Here is a 20,114-nt window from a genome sequence, read left to right as displayed (position 1 = left end):
AAATGTACTGCACATGGGTAGCAGTAACTGCAGAGTAACGTATTAACTGGGTGGTACTACTCGGGTAGTGGAGAATGAAAAGGATCTGGGGATAATTGTGCAGTCAGATATGAAGTTTTCTGAACAGTGCAAAAAGGCTGTAAGAATAGCTCATGGTGTCATGTCAATGATATACAGGAATTTTGCTAGCAGCGATAAGGGGCTGATTGTCCTCTTGTATAAGGCAATGGTCAGGCCACACCTTGAGTACTATATACAGGTCTGGAGGCCTCATTTTAGGAAGGATGTAAAACTGCTGGAACGAGTACAGAGAAGGGCAACGAGATTGGTGTTACCAAGAAAGGCTTAAGTTCTGTTGCTTCTGGAGACTAGGCATCTGCGAGGTGATCTAATTGACGTGTTTAAAGCCTTGAATGGATTGAGCAAGCTCAATGCTAATGGGATTCTTCCTCTTGCTCAGATTACTCACCTGAGGGCACATAAATTCAAATTGAGGAAAGACAATTGTAGAATAGCTGTGCGGAAATTCGCCTTTAGCCAGCGGGGGTGTTGATAGTTGGAACGTAGTGGAGGTCAACAACTTAAATAAATTTAAGGCAGAACTAGACAAACATTTGGAGTAAATGGATGGGTCAAATGGGAAGGGTGTGTGTGTGTGTGTGTGTGTGTGTGTGTGTGTGTGTGTGTGTGTGTGTGTGTGTGTGTGTTTTTGGCTGATGCTATACAGGCTTGCTTTCTTGCATCATATGCTCTTCTAATGTTAATGTTAATAATTAAAATTAACAGTCTTGTTTTCCAAAAAAAAATATTTTCCAAATCCAAAGGTAATTTTTGACATTCACAGTGATATATTTTAATGGCTAAACTTTTCCAATTAAAAAATAATGATGAGGATCAAAAGTGAATATCATATTAGAAGAATGACAAAACTCATGTTTTGTGATTCTAATAGTTATTATTATTTATTATTTTTTTTGTGTCAAATACATGAGGGTGTTAGCTATATAGTTAATTGTTATTTATAGATGTGCTTATCACTGATGATAAGACAATACTTACCATTTTCTTCAGTATTTCAAGTTGTTGCTTTGACCACTCCGAGCCCTCTTTCTGAAGGTTGTCCCAAATTTTCTCTATACTGTCTGTGTCAAAAACAGTATTAATTTTACCCATAACATGCTTTAATGCAAATTCTTTTTTATAGTCTGCTTCGCACTGAAAGAAAGAAATTAAAAAAGAGTGAAAGAGAATGAATGGAAATGGTTTAATAATAAGTGATTAGTTATAAAAAATAAGCATTTTCAATTTATATTTTCTAAACCTTAGAAAATATAAATTTTACAAATTTGAAAACTTATTTGTAAAATTAATTATACTGTATTTTTTAAATAAATTTTCAGTTGATAGTGTATTTTGTCATATATACTTACAATGTACAAGGATCATAAAGTAACTTAATGTAAAAGTATCAAACAGTCTGACATGATTATATGCCTCCAAATAACGCTCAAAATATGATGCTCAGAATCAATAACAGCTCTGATTTTGAGAAATGAAATTATGACTCGCAGGGGAAAAGCCAAACTTGGGGCACATTCACTATCTTCATTTACACTGTGCTCCTTAGTTATGCAACATTTTTTGTAGACATGACTTTTTTAGACAGACCCACAACTAGTAATCACCAAGGCTGAAATCTAGAGGCTGCCACAAGCTTTCCTCCAAAGGTTCAACTGATGTTTCTTCCACCAAAATGTTTCTTAAATAATGCAGTAACTTTCTGCCAAATATGTGGATGCATCCAAACTTGATGAAAGATTACATGGTTCAAAATGACAACATTTTTCAATAATGCAAAAATGAAGTATCCAGTAACAATTTCTTCAAAAAAAAAAAAAAAAAAAACCCCATCCAATTAATAATATTTATTACTCGTCTCCCATATACTGTTTTTTCTAAGTCTCTTTTCTTTATATATATGTATCTCCTCATAATACCACACTCCCAAGTCTTACATCCAGTAACAATTTCTTCAAAAAAAAAAAAAAAAAAAAAAAACCCATCCAATTAATAATATTTATTACTCGTCTCCCATATACTGTTTATGCAAAGCGTACTTGGATACGTGCAATACATGCAAAGCGTACTTGGACTGGCTAAAGCCAAACAATACTGCATCAAAACTAAATTTAATCTATGAGGTTCTTTTTTACATACAAACTGTATAGAAAAAAAATTTGGAATGGCTTGACAAATATTTTTTAAAAGGCTCAAATATAAAATTTCATGAAAATTGGTCCAATGGAAGTTGAGTGTTATTTGCAGATAGATGGACATGGTGAATACACACACACACACACACACACACACACACACACAATTATATATAATCGGATACTTACCCATTGGGCTTTGTGTACCCTATCACAGTTTGCTGAAGAGATCGATAAAAAATAAACCAACTAATAATATTTAAATAAATAAAAATTAACCTAAAATTAAAAGAAATTATGAAAAATAAATAATAATTTAAAAAATTAAGAAAACTAACCTAAAAATAAAAGAAAATGTAAACTAAAATAGCAAAATTGGCAAAACTGGTATAGGTACAGACAGAAACGAGTAAGTATGAGGCATTACATCAAAAAAGTCAAAAAAGAGCTGTCAATCCACTCAAAGCCCCCGATGAAGTAGGGGATTGATGGCCACGTGGTGTAATGTAATATGTTATATTATTTAAAATAGTATTATTATATAAATTTGTACAGTTTTTAAGATTTAATAATTATCTTGCTACAGATAAAAATGTTTTCATCAGTAAAATGTTATGAAAAATCATTATCGTTTAGCATTATACTTCTTAACTTAAAATGTATAGGCCATACGGAATGAAGATAACCTAAACTAGGCTAAGCTTGATTATACAAATTGTATGAACACTAATACTTATATGAAAAACACCAATAATCGGAAACAATTAAACTAAAACAATTTGAAACACACACACACACACACACACACACACACACACACACACACACACACACACACACACACACACACACACACACACACACACACACACACAATATATATGGTCCACTTAACATAGATGGTTCGACTATTGATGATCCTGCTCAAGTAGCTGATAAACTGAATGAGTATTTTGCACCTACATTCACACATGCGGAGTTATTTAAGAAGGGGAATGCCAGACGTTTATCAAACTCTAACAGGGAGTTAAGTGATTTTGTAATAACTGAGAGCAAAGTAGAGGAGAAATTGAAGTTAAACAGAAAAAAAGGCACCTGGGGCAGATGGAATCTAGGAGGCAGCAAGGGAAGTTTGTTTGTTTGTTGTTTGGTTTTTAGGAGCATTAGCAACTAAGGCCATATTGCTCCAGGAATATGCAGTGGTCATTCCCTGACATTTCCGCATCCTCCGTATTTGGTGGTGACGGGCTCCAACCCTGGTCTCATCAAGAAGCGTGTGCTACGCACTGCTGCTCCTTCCCACCTGGCTACAGAGGCGCCAGCAAGGGAAGTAACAAACCTTAGCGATAATTATGAGAGCATCCTTAGAGTTGGGGGAGGTCCCCATGGACTGGAGATGTGCAAATGTATCTCCAATTCACAAAGGGGATTCAAAGGGTGACACAAATAATTATAGATCTGTTAGTTTAACTTCTGTTCTCGGGAAAATAATGGAGTCAAAGCAGTGATACAGGATCACCCAGACAAGACTGCAGTTATAGTTCAGACACAGCATGGGTTTGTTAAGGGGTAGTCTATTCTGACCTATTTGATTGGATACTATGATGTAGTCACAAAGGAACTGGATGCAAAAAATAATTTTGATATCATATACTTGGATTTCAGGAAAGCTTTTGATACTGTTGCACATGGAAGACAGTTGTACAAATTGGAGAGGGATGGCATTAAGGGCAAGTTACTGCAATGGATAAAGCGATGGTTGAGTGGGAGATGACAGAGAGTGGTAATAAATGGACACTGCTCTACGTGGACTAATGTTATTAGCGAAGTCTCCCAGAGTTCGGTGCTGGGCCCACTGTAGTTTTGTGTATTTATCAATGATATTGATGAATGGTATATCAGGCTTAATATCCAAGTTTGCAGATGATACAAAGGTTGGCAGGGTTGTTAATGACAGTAAACACAGTATGCTACTGCAACAGGATCTAGAAAAGTTAGGCAGATGGGCCGAGAAGTGGCAGCTAAAGTTTAGCATTGATAAATGCAAAGTACTCCATATGGGCAACAGTAATCCAAGAGAAACGTACCAACTGTGTGGTACTACTCAGGGAGGTGGAGAATGAAAAAGACCTGGGAATAATTATGCAGTCAGATATGAAGTTCTCTGAGTTGTGCAGATGGGCTGCCAGAGCAGTTCAGAGTTTTGTCAATGATATATAGAAATTTAGCTAGCAGAGACAAGGAGGTGATTATCCCTTTGTATAAGGCTGGTCAGGCCACACCTTGAATACTACGTTACAGGTCTGGAGGCCTCATTTTAGGAAGGATGTCGAGTTGCCAGAATGAGTACAGAGAAGGGTAACAAGATTGGTGAGAGGAACAAAGAGCTGTGCTTAGGAAGAAAGGCTTTAGCTCTGCTAGTTGCAGCATCTGGAGACTAGGTGATCTGATCGAGGTGTATAAGGCCTTGAATGGTTTGAACAGGCTCAATGTTGAGGGGATACTTCCCCTTGCTCAGATTAAGAACTTGAGGGGGCATAGATTGAAATTGAAGAAAGATAGTTGTAGAGTAGATGTGTGAAAGCTTCCCTTTAGCCAACAGGTAGTTGATTGCTGGAACAGACTTCCATCTGTTGTTGTGGAAGTTGATAGCTTAAAATAAATTTGAGGCTGAACTAGACAAACATTTGGAGTGATTGGATGTGTGAAATGGGAAGGGTTTTTTTTTTTTTTTGGTTGATGCTGTATAAACTTGATTTCATGCATCATATGCCTCAACTAATGCTAATGATAAGACAATGAGAACAGAATCACTTGTGCTATTATAGAAGTTTATTAAATCAGTTTTTGGTTGACATATACAAAAATCAAAACAGAAAGGTTAAACTTTATCCAAAATAATCAAAAAAAAAAAAAAAAAAAAAAAGAGCTGAAAATTATATTCATCTCCAAGATGCAATTAAGAGAAATGATGCCAAAGTGAAGGAACTTGATTAAATAATATTATTACTATTGTCATTACATTAATGCAGGCTCCCCCCCTCGTGCTGAGGATGGGTACTGCTTTGCTGCAGCCCAGTTAAGGTGGCAATACAAACCACATGTGATTTACATTTGGCCAAACCACAGCATTCTGTAAACGATATGATGATAACTGGCAGTGTTGAATGCTTCCAGGTACTGCTGCTACATTGAACACTTACATGTATGCGCATATATGTTTTTCTTTAGTCTTTGAGTGTTTTATTGTTATTTATGGATTTCTATGAGGTGGTCTACAATCAGAAGGAGTTTCCTTGTAGAACCGGTTGTTTGTATAAGAAGTGTTTGTATACAGTAAATGTGGGTTATCCAGAATAATTTGAAAGGCTAATTTTTCTTCTTCTTTTTTCATTAATCAGAGTATTTGAGACAAATGTTTATTATGCTACAAGAGTATTTCTGTCTGTTTTTTCACATCGTATATTTGGTGCTTAGGACTAATAGGTTTTCTCGGAAACCACGAGTGACAAGAGTTCAGTCATTTGCTTCCGTGAACCCAATTTTCCATTACATATTTTGTTCTCTTCATTTCATGTTATGTTTAGTTTAGCTCCAGATTTGGTAAGAATAATATCGGCCCGAAACTGTGCTATTTATTATTTTTCTCAGCTTTTTTATGGTAAAATGTCAACGAAAAGAAACAGCACTGATATGGGGAGAAAACCAGGAAGAATGTGATATAATCAAATTGATATTATTAAGGAAATTGAGAGATTTCCCAGAAGACAAAAAAAAAAAGTTCACAAAAAAGCAAAAAACAATTGAATATTATTTTAAAAAAATACTTTAAATTTTTTTCCACATAAAATTTCCAGTGAAATACCTACCTGAATATACATACATATGTAAATGTGCGAATTTTTAAGTTATTATTATCATTTTTAATTAAATAAATTCATTTTTTTTCATGCTATTTAAAGTCTTTTTCTTTTACCTTAATACATTATAACAAAATTTACATAATTTTACCTTATGTTCGATTATCCGGAAAATTTTGCTATCCAGGTCTGACATTAATTATTCCGATAACTAACTTTACTGTATATGTATATTTATATATATGTTAATAAAAAAATGGAAATGTAATCCTAAATGGGCTGATATTTCTAATGCATTATTGCCTGATCAAAAAAAACCCAAGACCATAAATGATGTCATAGGTTGCATTTTCACCTTAAAATAAAGAAAAGAATCAGGTTATTAACTAAAGGTAAACTGTTTGGAAGCACAAGGTGCTACATGTACTTGTCTGAGTGGCAGAAACACCTAATCCTGAAGATCCTGTTCTTTACAACATAGTAAAATGTCACATGATTCATGGGCCATGTGGTAATATGAACAGGAACTCTCTGTGCACATCAGAAGGTGCTCTAAGAGGTACCCTATACCACTAATTATGAAACTCAGATAGGCGACGATGGTTACTCCAAATACCAATGAAGATCCCCAGCTCACAGTGGCTTTACTGTTAAAATTTAAAGCAGTCAGATATGTCATGGAGCTGGTTAGTGTCGTACAATTCTGTCCTCTCCCACATGTTAACTAATGCCCATACCAAAACTGAATACTGCATCTCCATGAAGTTTATTAAATACATTTATAAGTATGCTAATAAGGGCAGTGACCACGCTATGTTTGCAGTGGAGTATGAACGCAATGAAATGAACATCTAGCAAACAGGAAGATACACCATGGGTTCAGAAGCTGTTTGTCACATTTTGAATTTCTCGAATCATGAAAGGTGTTTTCCTCTCTGTTCACTTAGAAAATGGTCAATGCATACTTTACTGGTAATAACATAATGGTGAAAGTAAATGACACCTTTAAAACTACCCTTATGGCTTTTTCTGAATTATGCAAGGTGGATGATTTTGCTAAAATACTTCTGCATCATGAAATTCCTTCATAGTATGTCTGGGGCAAAAACAAATTTGTTCAGAGAAAGCAAGGAAGAATGCCAAAGGTTATCCAGGTGTGGAAAAAGACCAAATGCTTGGCAGACTTACACAGTGCATCCCAATAATTCTGACTGTTACCATATTCATTTGCTACTGAATGAAGTTTGGGGAGCAACATTCTTTTCAGATCTCAAAACTGTCATCCATCCTACTTTTCAGTTGGCCCACAAGGCACTTTGTTTACTAGAAGACGACAGCCATTTTGATAAAACCTTGGAAGAAGCTGCCACAGTTGAGTTACTCTTTAAATTAAGAGAATTATTTGCCATCATATTAGTTTTTTTGTCAGGTTGCTGAGTGAGCACTGTTATGGGAAAAATATCAAATCACCTTTTCATACGATATTCTGCAGCAGGTGCAAAGAGAGTTCCCTGATAAATATCAAGGGAGGAGAAATAATTTATAACAATACCGTAATTTTTTTGGAAGATGTGATACTTTCCTTGGGAGATCAATCCTTAAAGCATTTTGGCTTGCCTGAACTGAAACATTCAGATCAGATCATGGGAAATTGGGACTGTCTTCACAGAGATTAGTTATTATGTTGACGTTTTATTAAAAATGATTGAGAACAACGTACTCCAGCTTACAGAAGATCAGAAGAAAGTGTACCTCAAATATTTAGAAAGCATAGACACAGATTCAGGGAAAGGTTCCCTTTTAGATGCACCTGGAAGCACAAGTAAAGCACACCTAGTATATTTGTTGCTGGACAAAGTGAGAAGCACAAGGAAAATTGCAATTGGTGTCACTTCTTCAGGGATTGCTGCTAAATTGCTAGAAGGTGGTAAACTACCCATGTGGAATTCAAATTACCACTCAACCCGAATCATGAAACTGCAGTGTGCAATATTTCCAATCAAAGCACCATTACGCAAGTGCTCCGATGGTTGGTTGGTTGGTTGGTTGGTTGTTGGGTTTTATTGGCGCATTAGCAACTAAGGCTATAATGCACCAAAACCAGGTTATATATAAAAATTTAAATTTCACTGACCTAATTACTTAGGTAACCATTTCAAAATATAAAATAACAATGGTATAAAATGTAAAAAAGATAAATCAATAAAGAAATAACAATAACTTGTAAATTTTAAATACAAGTAAAAACATTTATTGATTTAAAATAGCTAAAAACAGCAGACACATTGTCATTGTCGGATAAAATCTGACTGAGTGTATACGGCTCAGTCAGATGATTAAAAGCGGTAAAACGGATAATGCTAAAATCTGGACAGTCAATTAAAATGTCTAATTGATAAAATTGTGCCACAGGACTCACACATAGGAGGGTCATCAGCCCTCAGCAAAAACGAACGAGTCAAATGACTATGTCCTATGTGGGTCTGCAAGTGCTCCGAGAATGCATGCTTATTATATGGGATGAGTGCACAATGTTGCACAAAGCCAACATATAAGTCAGCTCTCAGCAGAACACTGAAAGATATTGGCTTAAACACCGGTATAATCAAGGTGGGCAGGGGCAGCAGTGCATGTGCTATGCACTGCTGCTCCTGCCCACCTGGCTATGGAGGCACCTCCAGAAAAGGGAGTTAGCATTAGCATTAGTAGAAGCATATGATGCAAGAAAGCAAGCCTGATAGGAGAGGTCACCATGTTGTCTGCTGGAGACTTCAGACAAACTCTACCTGTTATTCCAAGGGGTACTGATGAAGCAAACAAAAGTTTAAAATCTTCATGTTTTGGCCCCAAATAAGAAAATTTGTCCCTTTCCAGAAAAGTTGTTGTTGTTATTTGGTTTTTAGGAGCATTAGCAACTAAAGGCCATATTGTTCCGGGGATATGCGATGGTCATTCCCTGACCTTTTCGCATCCTCCGTATTTGGTGTTCACGGGCTTAAACACCAGTATAATCAAGAAGGTGGGCAGGAGCAGCAGTGCATGTGCTATGCATTGCTGCTCCTGGCCACCTGGCTATGGAGGCACCTCCAGAAAAGGGAGTTAGCATTAGCATTAGTAGAGGCATATGATGAAAGAAAGCAAGCTTATTCAGCATCAGCCAAAAAAAAAAAAAAAAACACAACCACTACTCCCATTTCACCCCTCCATTCGTTCGAAATACCTGTCCAGCTGAGCCTTAAATTTGTTTAGGCTCTCAACTTCAACAACAAGTGATGGAAGTCTATTCCACAAACCAACTGCCCGCTGGCTAAAGGCAAATTTCCGCACATCCATCCGACATCCGTCCCTCCTCAATTTGAATTTATGCCCTCTCAGGTGATTATTCTGAGCAAGAGGAAGAATCCCATCGGCATTGAGCATGCTCAAGCCATTCAAAGCCTTATACACCTCTATCAGATCACCTCGCCGATGCCTAGTCTCCAGACTCTGTAATTTGCAAAACTTAAGCCTTTCTTCGTAAGAGCAACCCTTTGTTCCATTCACTAATCTTGTTGCCCTTCTCTGTACTCGTTCCAGCAGCTCTACATCCTTCTTGAAATGAGGCCTCCAGACCTGTATACAGTACTCAAGGTGTGGCCTGACCAATGCCTTATACAAGGGAATAATCACATCCCTATCCCTGCTAGAAAAATTCCTGTATATCATTGACAAGACACCATGAGCTACTCTTGCAGCTCGTCTGCACTGCTCAGAGAACTTCATATCTGCCTGCACAATTACCCCCAGGTCCTTTTCATTCTCTACCACTGTCAGCATAGTACCACAGAGTTGATACGTTGATCTGGGGTTACGGTTTCCCATATGTAGTACTTTACATTTGTCAATATTAAACTTCATTTGCCACCTCTCAGCCCATCTGCCCAACCTTTCCAGATCCTGTTGCAGCAGCATAGCATCAGTAGTGTCCTTAACAACCCTGCCAACCTTTGTATCGTCTGCAAACTTGGACATTAAGCTTGATATACCATCATCAATATCATTTATAAATACAGAAAACAACAATGGACCCAACACTGAACCCTGAGGAACTCCACTAATAACATTAGTCCACGTTGAGCAGTGTCCATTGATTACCACTCTGTCTTCTGCCACTCAACCAGCCCTTTATCCATAGCAGCAATTTGCCTCCAATGCCACACTGCTCCAATTTGTGCAGCAGTCTTCCATGCGCAACAGTATCAAAAACCTTTCTAAGATCCAAATATATAATATCAAAGTTATTCCCTGCATTCAGTTCTTTTGTGACTACATCATAGTATCCAATCAAATTGGTCAGACAAGACCAGCCCTTAACAAAACCATGCTGTGTCTCTCAGCTATAACTGAATTCTTGTCCAGATGATCCTGCAGTGCTTCTTTAACCAGTGCCTCCATTAATTTTCCTGGAACCAAAGTTAAACTAACAAAGTTAAACAAAGTTAACAGGTCTATAATTACTTGTGTCAGCCTTTGATCCTCCTTTGTGAATTAGGGTTACATTTGCACATCTCCAGTCTATGGGTACCTCCCCTGAGTCCAAAGAAGCTCTCATAATTATGGCTAGGGGTTTGCTTACTTCCTTTGCTGCCTCCTTTAATATAACTGGATAGATCCCATCCACCCCTGGTGCCTTTTTTTATGTTTCTCCTCCACTTTCCTCTCAGTTATTAGAAAATCATCTAGCTCACTGCCAATGTTTACTTCACCTATGACATTCCTCTTGCTGAATAACTCCTCATGTGTGAATGCAGATGCAAAATACTTGTTTAGATTGTTAGCCACCTGAGCAGGATCCTCAACTGTTGAACCATCAATATCCAGTGGACCAATCTGATTCATCCCTTTCCTTCTTGAGTTTAAATAGGTAAAGAACTTTTTTCTGTTTTTTCTTAGCATCCTTTGCCAAGGATTTCTCATAATCTGCCTTTGCCAGCCTAATCTCCTTTGTGACTTGGTTACAGACCAACTTATATCTATCATAGGCTTCCATATCACCCATTAATTTGTACGTATCCCATGCATTTTTCTTCTCTGCCATATGTCTCATTAGTTCATCTGACAACCATTTAGGCCTAAACCTTGAACAATATTTCTTGGTTGGTATGTAAAGCCTGGTAGCTTCCAAGATTAGTTCCTTGAATGCTTCCCATTTTGAATTTGCTGTTGGTAACATCATCAGTTGGTCCCACTGTATAGAATTTTAAATACTGTCTCAGACCATCATAGTCACCTTTACGAAAGCAAAAACCCTTCCCTTTACCTCTGATGGTAATTACCTCCTTGAGTAAATCCCACTTCAGCACACTGTGATCACTGCCACCTAGTGGTTCCTTTATCTGCAAATTCTTAATGCATGAAGAATCACTACTGATAATCAGATCAAGAGTATTACTCCCTCTAGTTGCCTCCCGAACATGCTGGTGTAGAAAACAATCATCCAATAAATCCACAAAAGCCTTGCTAGTGTGTGAGTGACCAGCCCCCAAATTCCAGTCAATATCTGGGAAATTAAAATCCCCCATTATAAGACTCTCTGATTTACTGGCCCATTCTATTTCCCTGTACAGTATCTTATTATACTCATCAGAGTCATTAGGCCTATAGCACACTCCTACTCTCAATTTTGATTTACCTATGCTTATGTCACAGGCGCCTCCGTAGCCAGGTGGGCAGGAGCAGCAGTGCGTAGCACACGCTTCTTGATTAGACCGGGGTTCGAGCCCGTGACCACCAAATACGGAGGATGCGGAAAGGTCAGGGAATGACCACCGCATTATCCGCGGAGCAATATGGCCTTAGTTGCTAATGCTCCTAAAAACCAAACAACAACAACAACAACAGCTTATGTCACACCAAACTGACTCGACACTGCCCTGTCCATCGATGTCGACTGGCTTCACTTCCTTGGATTTTATGTATTTTTTAACTAATAGCATAACCCCTCCTCCCTTCCTATCCTGTCTATCCTTTCTGTAGACGTTGTACTCCCCAAATTCCAGTTCTGCATTCCTTATATCTGTGTGACACCACGTCTCTGATATCCCAACAATATCTGCCTTTGATGTTTTGAAATTCATCAAATTTATTTACTAAACTCCTAGCATTGGTGTACACGCAAGTATACATGCACCTGTTTCTATTCTTAGCTACCCTAACACAACCCATGTGTTTACTTGTACCGCAATGACTTCCAGCAGTCTCTGAAATATCCTGCATCTTGTTTTTCAGGCTGCTGCTCATTCCAATAGAAGCAGTGCAAGAATCTCTTTCACCTCTGCCAGTGGCTACTGTTAATCTATTAGTCTTTGTCTCCCCCCAAGCTAGCAGTTTTCCGACCCACCTAACACTGCCTCGATAGCATCAGCAAATATTCTTGCACCCTTTCTATTTAAGTGTATCCCATCCCTGTAGAAGAAATCTCTCCTGTTAACAAGTACAGTCCAGGCTGAAAAAAATTCTACCCCTTGAGCCTTGCACAATCTTTCCAGGGCCGAATTGATCGACAAGGCTCTCATCATATACTCCCTCCTATCGTGTCTGGGCAGAATTGCAGACACTTTCAAATTCAATCCTACTTCACGGCTTTTTTTCAACAGTGACCTGTAATTGTTAAGTAATTCCGCTGGTCTCCTACTTTTAATATCATTAGTGCCAACGTGTACAACTATATCACCTTTTGTGCCCTTAAAAGATGATATCCACTCTACAACGTCATCAACCTTTGCACCTGGCAGACATACACTGGTCCTGTTCCACGTATCCTTTTTACAAAGCATGTTCCCCGTTTCCCTGACAATAGAGTCACCAACAACTACTAGTTCCTGTGGGACCAGCGCATTCCTCCTTGGGGGCTGCCTCTGTGTTGCAAGATGACCAAGTGCAAGCTCTGGCGTTGATGTGGGCAGCTGAGAGCTTGATGGGCCCCTCAATTAATTTCCTTCGAGGGCATCCACCCTGTCCTTCAAGGTCTCGTATAGGCCCATAACAACGCTGAGTTATCGCCTAATTTCCTTGCACTCCTTGCATCGTGCACACACAAAGACATCCCCATGGCAGTATCATGTCCCGTACCCGATTGCTCCGCAAACATCAAGCAAACAGTGCATCTTAAAAGGCTGTGATTCAGAGGGCAAATGCCCCCCTCAGTTCTCCCCTGAGCCACAGCACTCCCATTAGCTTGAGCCTTTTGCTTTGCTGCTCTGGTCTGAGTCATGATTTCGATTTAATGTCAATAAAATTACAATTTCAGAACAAAATTAAAACCTTAAACTTGTATCCTAACACAGTTATAACGCTATATTTATTTTTCAGTATCGAGTGTTATCTACGAGTTCCCTTTACATAACTTCCGTATCAAGTTATGTATTAATTATTTGTTACGTTTGTACTCTAAGTTGTTATATATATATAGTTAAAAGTACAATTTAATTGACAATGAAGTTTAACAAGGTTAATAGATTTACTGATTAAATGACAATATTATATTATGCACTATACTATACAAAGCCAATGCTATCGAATTTCGGATATGCTGTATCGTGTTACAATGGCGGTAATTACGAACGGTACTTCTACGGACTCTTAAGTATTGATTAACTTCCAAATCTCGCTGTCTCAATTCAGAATAAACTAAGGATCCTGACTAGGTCTATAGCTACTTATAGATAATAATTTGATATAACAATTGGTTAATAAATCAGCTAAACACAGTTAAAAACCTCTCGTTCAACGGAGCTGCAATTTGTAACACGTGGATTTGTTACCGTTACCGTTACTAAGTAATACGCACAAAATCTCTATCAAGTTAAACTTTAAACTAAGTATCGTAACTAGGAATATAAAACTACTCTAGAAAATAAGTAAATATGCCAATTTAAGCTAATAAAACAGAAAATAAATCAGAAAAAACTTCTCTTCTCTTCTCTTCTCCAGGAGCTGCAAAACAGCTGCGGCCGCACAGGCTACTCTCGAACCCAGAAATGAGTTCATCTGAAAGGTGACAGTAAAGTGGATGAATTTGTGGCCTTACTGGCAAAGACTGGAGATGATCATTTACACAAAGCCAATAGCAAAATTGATATATCTGAAAACCTGTGCACAACCACGAAAACTAAAACTGTTGCCCATCTAATATCTATCCTGACATCAGACTTCTGAATGACAAGACAGTGGTGTGGCTGCATAAAAGATCTCTTCTGACACTGAAAAATGATATGGCCGTGGAATTAAATGATATACATTTAAGTAGTTTTGAAGTTTAAGAAACAGTGTACAAATTAGTTGATTCAGCGCAATAAACAGTGATGAGGCAGAGAACTACCTTGTTGAATTCTCCAACACATTGAACCCCCCATTGGAATGCCATTACATATCTTACTTTAAAGGTCAATGCACCTGTAATGTTATGCAATTTAAATCTGCCAAAACTTTGGCATGAGGCTTCAAATCAAGATCCTCAGGAGCAATTGTCATCAAGGCTACAGATTTTACAGTATATGCAGAAGATGAAATCGTACTTATTCCATGCATCCCAATTATCCTGTCAGATTATTGTTTTGAATTTAAAAGATAGCAATTCCCACTCAGAGTATGCTTCATGATAACTACAAATGGAATCAATGTAAGGAAGACTGCTTCTCTCACGCGAAATTTTATGTAGAGTGTTCAAGGGCTAGTAAACAAAGTAAGTCGGTGATATTAGTGCTAGAGGGTAACTGCACACTGTCTACCAAGAAGAATTAGCCACATAGCTGTGGAATTCTTTAAATCTTAGATACAAATTTGTATTAGACCATCAACAGAAAGTAACCAGTTTTTTAATCCATTTGAAGAACATGTACTTCAGATAGTAATATATATTATTATATGTACAGTCCATTCCGGTTATTTGGGACACATCGGGACTAGTGCATTTTGGCCCGATTAAGCCGCTGCCCCAATTATCCGAAGTTTCACGTAAATAGTTAAAAATACAATGTATCCCCCCCTTTACAATTGGTTCACTGTACAATCAAATCACGTTACGACGAACTCAACATAGTAAAGTACCGTTCACTATACGATGTGCAGTAAGCGCCAGTCATTGTGATCACGTTTGTAAATTGAATTTTAATTCTATTAAACAGCAATTCTAATTAGCGAAAATAGGAGGAATATTATCCACAGGCTATAAAAGCAAAGATATATTAAGCACAAATTTACCCTTTATTACCTTACCAATTAAAAATAAATAAATGATACGTGAAAATCGGAATAATTAATACGAACTGTAATATGTACACACAAACTAGTTGACATTTCTGTTCACTGACATTTGTGGGCGGGGATTAAAATTTAAAACGAACGGAGTAACAAGTTACAAAGCTTTAAAAATAGGAATGAAGAGAAGATCTGAAAATTAATTTTTTTATATGATTGAAGATTTCATGGAAGTGTAAACACATTTCACCAAAATAACCCACAGAATTCCAGCTGTCGGTATTATCGCAAATTCAGTAAGATCGAGTTTACTGTCCGTGTATTATAGATTTCACTAACAGAAAAGCCCAATAAATAGGTGACTGCTAATTGTTTTTATTGTTTTGACCTCCAGAATTTCGACCGAACCACGTGGTACTGTCGGAGACAATCATACGGTAATCTCCGGTGCTGCGGTCTCCTGCCCCGATTAAATGGCATGCTGTCCCAATTAAGCGAAGTAAACCCTGGCTATTTTCTCGATTGGTTTCTGTTTTTAAAGATTTGCCCCAAATAAACGGCTGCCCCAATTAACCGGTGGCCCAAATAACCGGAATCCACTGTATTAATTTTCCTTCATTAACTTTCATTCATTAATTATTTTTATTAACTTTCGTTTATTAATGATATTTATCTTACATGGTCGTAGTGGGATGATATGCTAACACTGCACCTGTACTGCCCTCTATAGTCTAATATTTGTCTATATAATAGGGTTCAACATTAATTTCATCAGTGGTGTGGTTTTTTTCACATGAGTGCTGTATCTGTTCTATTTTATATTTTTCACTGCATAAGGACCACTATTATTCAAATCATTGACGATTGGCGATTCAATCCATTGACTGGATGTGGGACTGATTTCTCAATCGCCTTGCCTTTGCAGTACGGCTTACAAAACTGGGATTCTGGTCATTTTTTTACGGTATTGATACAAAAAATATTGGTTTTTTGGTACTAATTTAAAAAAAATAATTGTTTATAATTTAATCACGTAAAGGTTATAAAATCACCTTTATGTGATTATGACATCATTATCTCTACTAGAAAATGTTCAATAAATCATCGAAAGACACCATGCACCATTGCAACCTGTCCACAATTCTTGGACAACTTCATATCTGACCGTATCGTAACTCCCAAGTCCCGTTCCTCCACTACTGATTTTAGTTCAACTCCACCAAGTGTACAAGTTATTTTGGGGTTGCTGTTCCCCAGGTGTAAGATTGCATTTTGCTAAATTAAAGCATATAGCTGACACTTTTCTGACCATCCCGAAAGTCTGTCTAGGTTACAATAAAGAAGCTCTGCTTGTCATTAACTACTCTACTGATCCCTACATCATCTGCAAGTTTAGACATCACACCCTATATCCCTTCATAGATGTCATTTAAGATAATCAAAAACAACAGTGGTCCCAATACTGATCCTTGGGGAACCCCACTTCTTACATTAACCCAATCTGAGGAATAATCATTTATCACAAGCCCTTGCCTGGTTCCCTCAAGCCATTGTGCAATCCATCTAAGGATTTTCTCTATAATTCCAGCCCGCTCCAACTTATAAAGTAATCACTCATGTGGAACTGAGTCAAATGCTTTGCTGAAATCCAAATAAACGATGTTGGAATTATAGCCTAAATCCAGCTCACGAGTGACCTGTCAAAATGGCTAACCAGATTTGTTAAACATGATTTTCCCTTTACAAAACCATGCTGTGTATCCTACAGAATTCCATTTCCATCTAAATGATCCTGAATTCCACCCTTGATCATTGCCTCCATGATTTTCCCTACTATTGAAGTTAGACTGGCCGGTTGGTAATTTCCTGTTACACTCCTTGAACTGCCTTTATGTTCCAATTTATACCAATCCAATGGAATCTCTCCTGTCCAGTGATGCTCTCATAACTAGCCTTAATGATTCAATGCACTCACTTGCCGCCTCCTTTAAGATTATAGGGTATATGCCATCACCTTTAGGCGCGAAATTCTCATTAAATAATCATTTGAAATTTCAACATTATTAATTACATTTTTTTCAACTTCAATTTCGTAATATCTCATTGACACAAAGGTTTTTTTTTATGTAAATATCGATGCAAAGTAACTGTTGAGTTCATCTGCAACTTCAGCTATGTTACCTAATACTATCCCACGTCTATTACATAAGGGTCCAATCTGATTTGTCTTTCTGTTCTTTGCATTTATATATGTGAAGAATTCCTTAACTGCACTCTATGCTCTCTTCTTTATTCCTTATCCCCACTCTTTGCTCTCTTCCAGACTCAGTAAAGATACTATAGTGAAAATTACACTTCGCTTAATAAAACATCTTTCTCCTTCAGAAAGTGATGAACATAATTCAACCATGGAAGACCAACATAGAACAGAACATCAGTGTTCCACAGATTCTTTCCAAAATAAGAAATTGCCTGACTCCAATGAGATTTTAAAAGATAAACTTGAGTCGGAAATTAATAAAATACTTTTAACTATTTTTGCTAAAAAAGTTCAAAGGCTAGAAAATATGGACTGAGATCATCTACGATTATCTCAGTACAATAGTACCAGAATAGAATCCAAAAGGGTGTTTTCTGCCGCTAATCAAATACTGTATGTACCAAAAAAATTAGATCCATTTTAAACAATCATACTATTGATTGCTTGTTTCTTAAGAGCTCACTTTATTTGAACAGGTAGTGTGGATACTTAAACATAACTAAACTTGCAGTAACAATATGTACTTTTTTTGTTTTTAGAATAACTGTATTTTAATGATTTTTTTCAGAATATTTATTATTGCAATAAAAGTTTATTTAAAACATGAATTCAAGTAATTATAAGTACAGTCAGTCCTCGTATAACACGTGTTTACATTACACGAATTCGATCATACACACTTTATAAATAGGGGAACGATATCTTATATAACACGAACCGAATTCGCTTATGCACGATTCGCCTTTCTGTTTACAAGAAATGGCAGTCGAACGCAGAATCACCCCAACCGAACGCAACATGATAGGAATGAAGAGAAGATTCTGAAAATGTATTTATGTTTCTTATATCAGTGAAGGGGAAACACATTTCACCATAATAACGTAAAAACCCACACAATTCCAGCTATCGGTATTATCGCAAATGCAATTAGATCGAGTTTATTACCAATTTATAACAGATTCCACTAACAGAAACGCAACTGGAAATTGTTTTTATTGTTTTATGGTAGTAACTCCTAGAAATGTGCTTTAGTAAAATGTGAAGTGTTAATAGTGTATCTCTGCCTTTACGGTGTTGTTTATTTAGTTGCTACACGCGCGCAGCTTTGTTTATGTGTATCAAGCGTGCCTCCTCGTTTTGTAATTGTGCTTTATTCCCTAAAAATGAGTAAAATATTTAAAAGGTGTGAAAAGGAAGCGTCCTGGTGAAGACACTGCAGATTCAGAGAGAAAAAGAAAAGCAATATCGATAAACATAGGCAGACTGGGTCAAAAATTCTTACCCGGGAAAATTTTTAGTGGCCTTGTATTATGGTTTATGGCCAAAATCACAGCGGCCTCCTGCCCACCGGGGTTTCGCCGGTAAGGCTTATGGCCAGTCCGCCTCTGTCGATAGAGAAAAAAATATGAAATTGTGAAGCGCTTTGAGTGAAATGAAAGACTATGTGATATTGCACGTGCTACAGACCTAAATGAGGCAACCCCAAGAATTACAAAGAATACAGAGAAAATAAAAACAACTTTCATAGCAGGAACAACTCAAAGTGTAATTAAAATCCATTAGATTAAGACACAAAGAATTGGAAGAAATGGAACGGCTGTCATCTGTTTGGATAGAAAATCAAACAAAAAACAAGTTTGCTTACGATAGAAGCAAAAGCATTAGCAATATTTTATTACGTAATAGTTGTAATAAAATACGTAAGTATTTTATTACGATTATTTATTGTGTTTGGTAATGTTTTGGTTACAAATGTGTGTTCAATCTTGGGTGGTCGGCACCTAACCCTATTTTTCCCATAGGGCCTGTTGTTCATATTGCACGAGGGTTTCTAGGAACACAACTATCGTGCTATACGAGGACTGACTGTATTATAATTACTTGAATTCATGTTTCAAAAAACAAGTACTAAAAGTAATTATAGTACTTGTTTTTTTTCCTTACTTTATTTCAACTAATTGTTATCAAAATTTATTGAGAAAAACGTTTGTTTTTGGATTACCGGTATCCCGGTTTCATAAATTAAAAATACCGAAATACCGGTATTAAGATTTTGACCAGTATTGTAAGCCCTACTTTGCAGTGATTTGTCTAACGTTCAAAATGCAGTGATTCGCTGACTATTATTGGCCTCGTGGTCCTCCGTCGAGATGGGGCTTAATAGTCATTAATTATTTTTATTAACTTTCGTTTATTAATTATATTGATTTTATATGGTGGTAGTGGAATGATATGCTAACACTGTACCCGCACTGTCCTCTATAGTCTAATATTTGTCTATATAATCCAGTTCAACATTCATCTCGTCAGTAGTGTGGTTTTTCCACACTACTGACGAGATGAATGTTGAACTGTATCTGTATCTGTTCTATTTTATATTTTTGTACTGTATCTGTTCTATTTTATATTTTTCACTGCATAAGGACCATCATTATTCAAATCTCTACATTGGCGGTTTGATCCATTGATTGCTTGTAGGACTGATTTATTGATAGATTCGTCTTTGTGGTGATTTGTCTAATGTTCAAAATGCAGCGATTCCCT

The 20,114-nt window shown here is 37.0% G+C and overlaps 1 protein-coding gene across 1 annotated transcript in view; it reads right to left on the bottom strand.

Moving 5' to 3' along the window:
• The window catches only part of Hibch (3-hydroxyisobutyryl-CoA hydrolase), a 366,114-nt gene that overhangs the window by 26,523 nt on the left and 319,477 nt on the right, over window positions 1–20,114 (bottom strand). Inside the window, exon 10 of the mRNA XM_090380451.1 lies at window positions 1,060–1,215. Within this exon, the coding sequence (XP_090236577.1) occupies window positions 1,060–1,215 (156 nt within the window). The remainder of the gene's footprint in view (window positions 1–1,059; window positions 1,216–20,114) is intronic.

This window comes from Mastigoproctus giganteus, chromosome 1 (genome assembly GCF_048544385.1).
Source record: "Mastigoproctus giganteus isolate SK-2022 chromosome 1, ASM4854438v1, whole genome shotgun sequence".
NCBI classification, from domain to species: domain Eukaryota; kingdom Metazoa; phylum Arthropoda; class Arachnida; order Uropygi; family Thelyphonidae; genus Mastigoproctus; species Mastigoproctus giganteus.
This window is presented reverse-complemented; position numbering and strand designations above follow the sequence as displayed.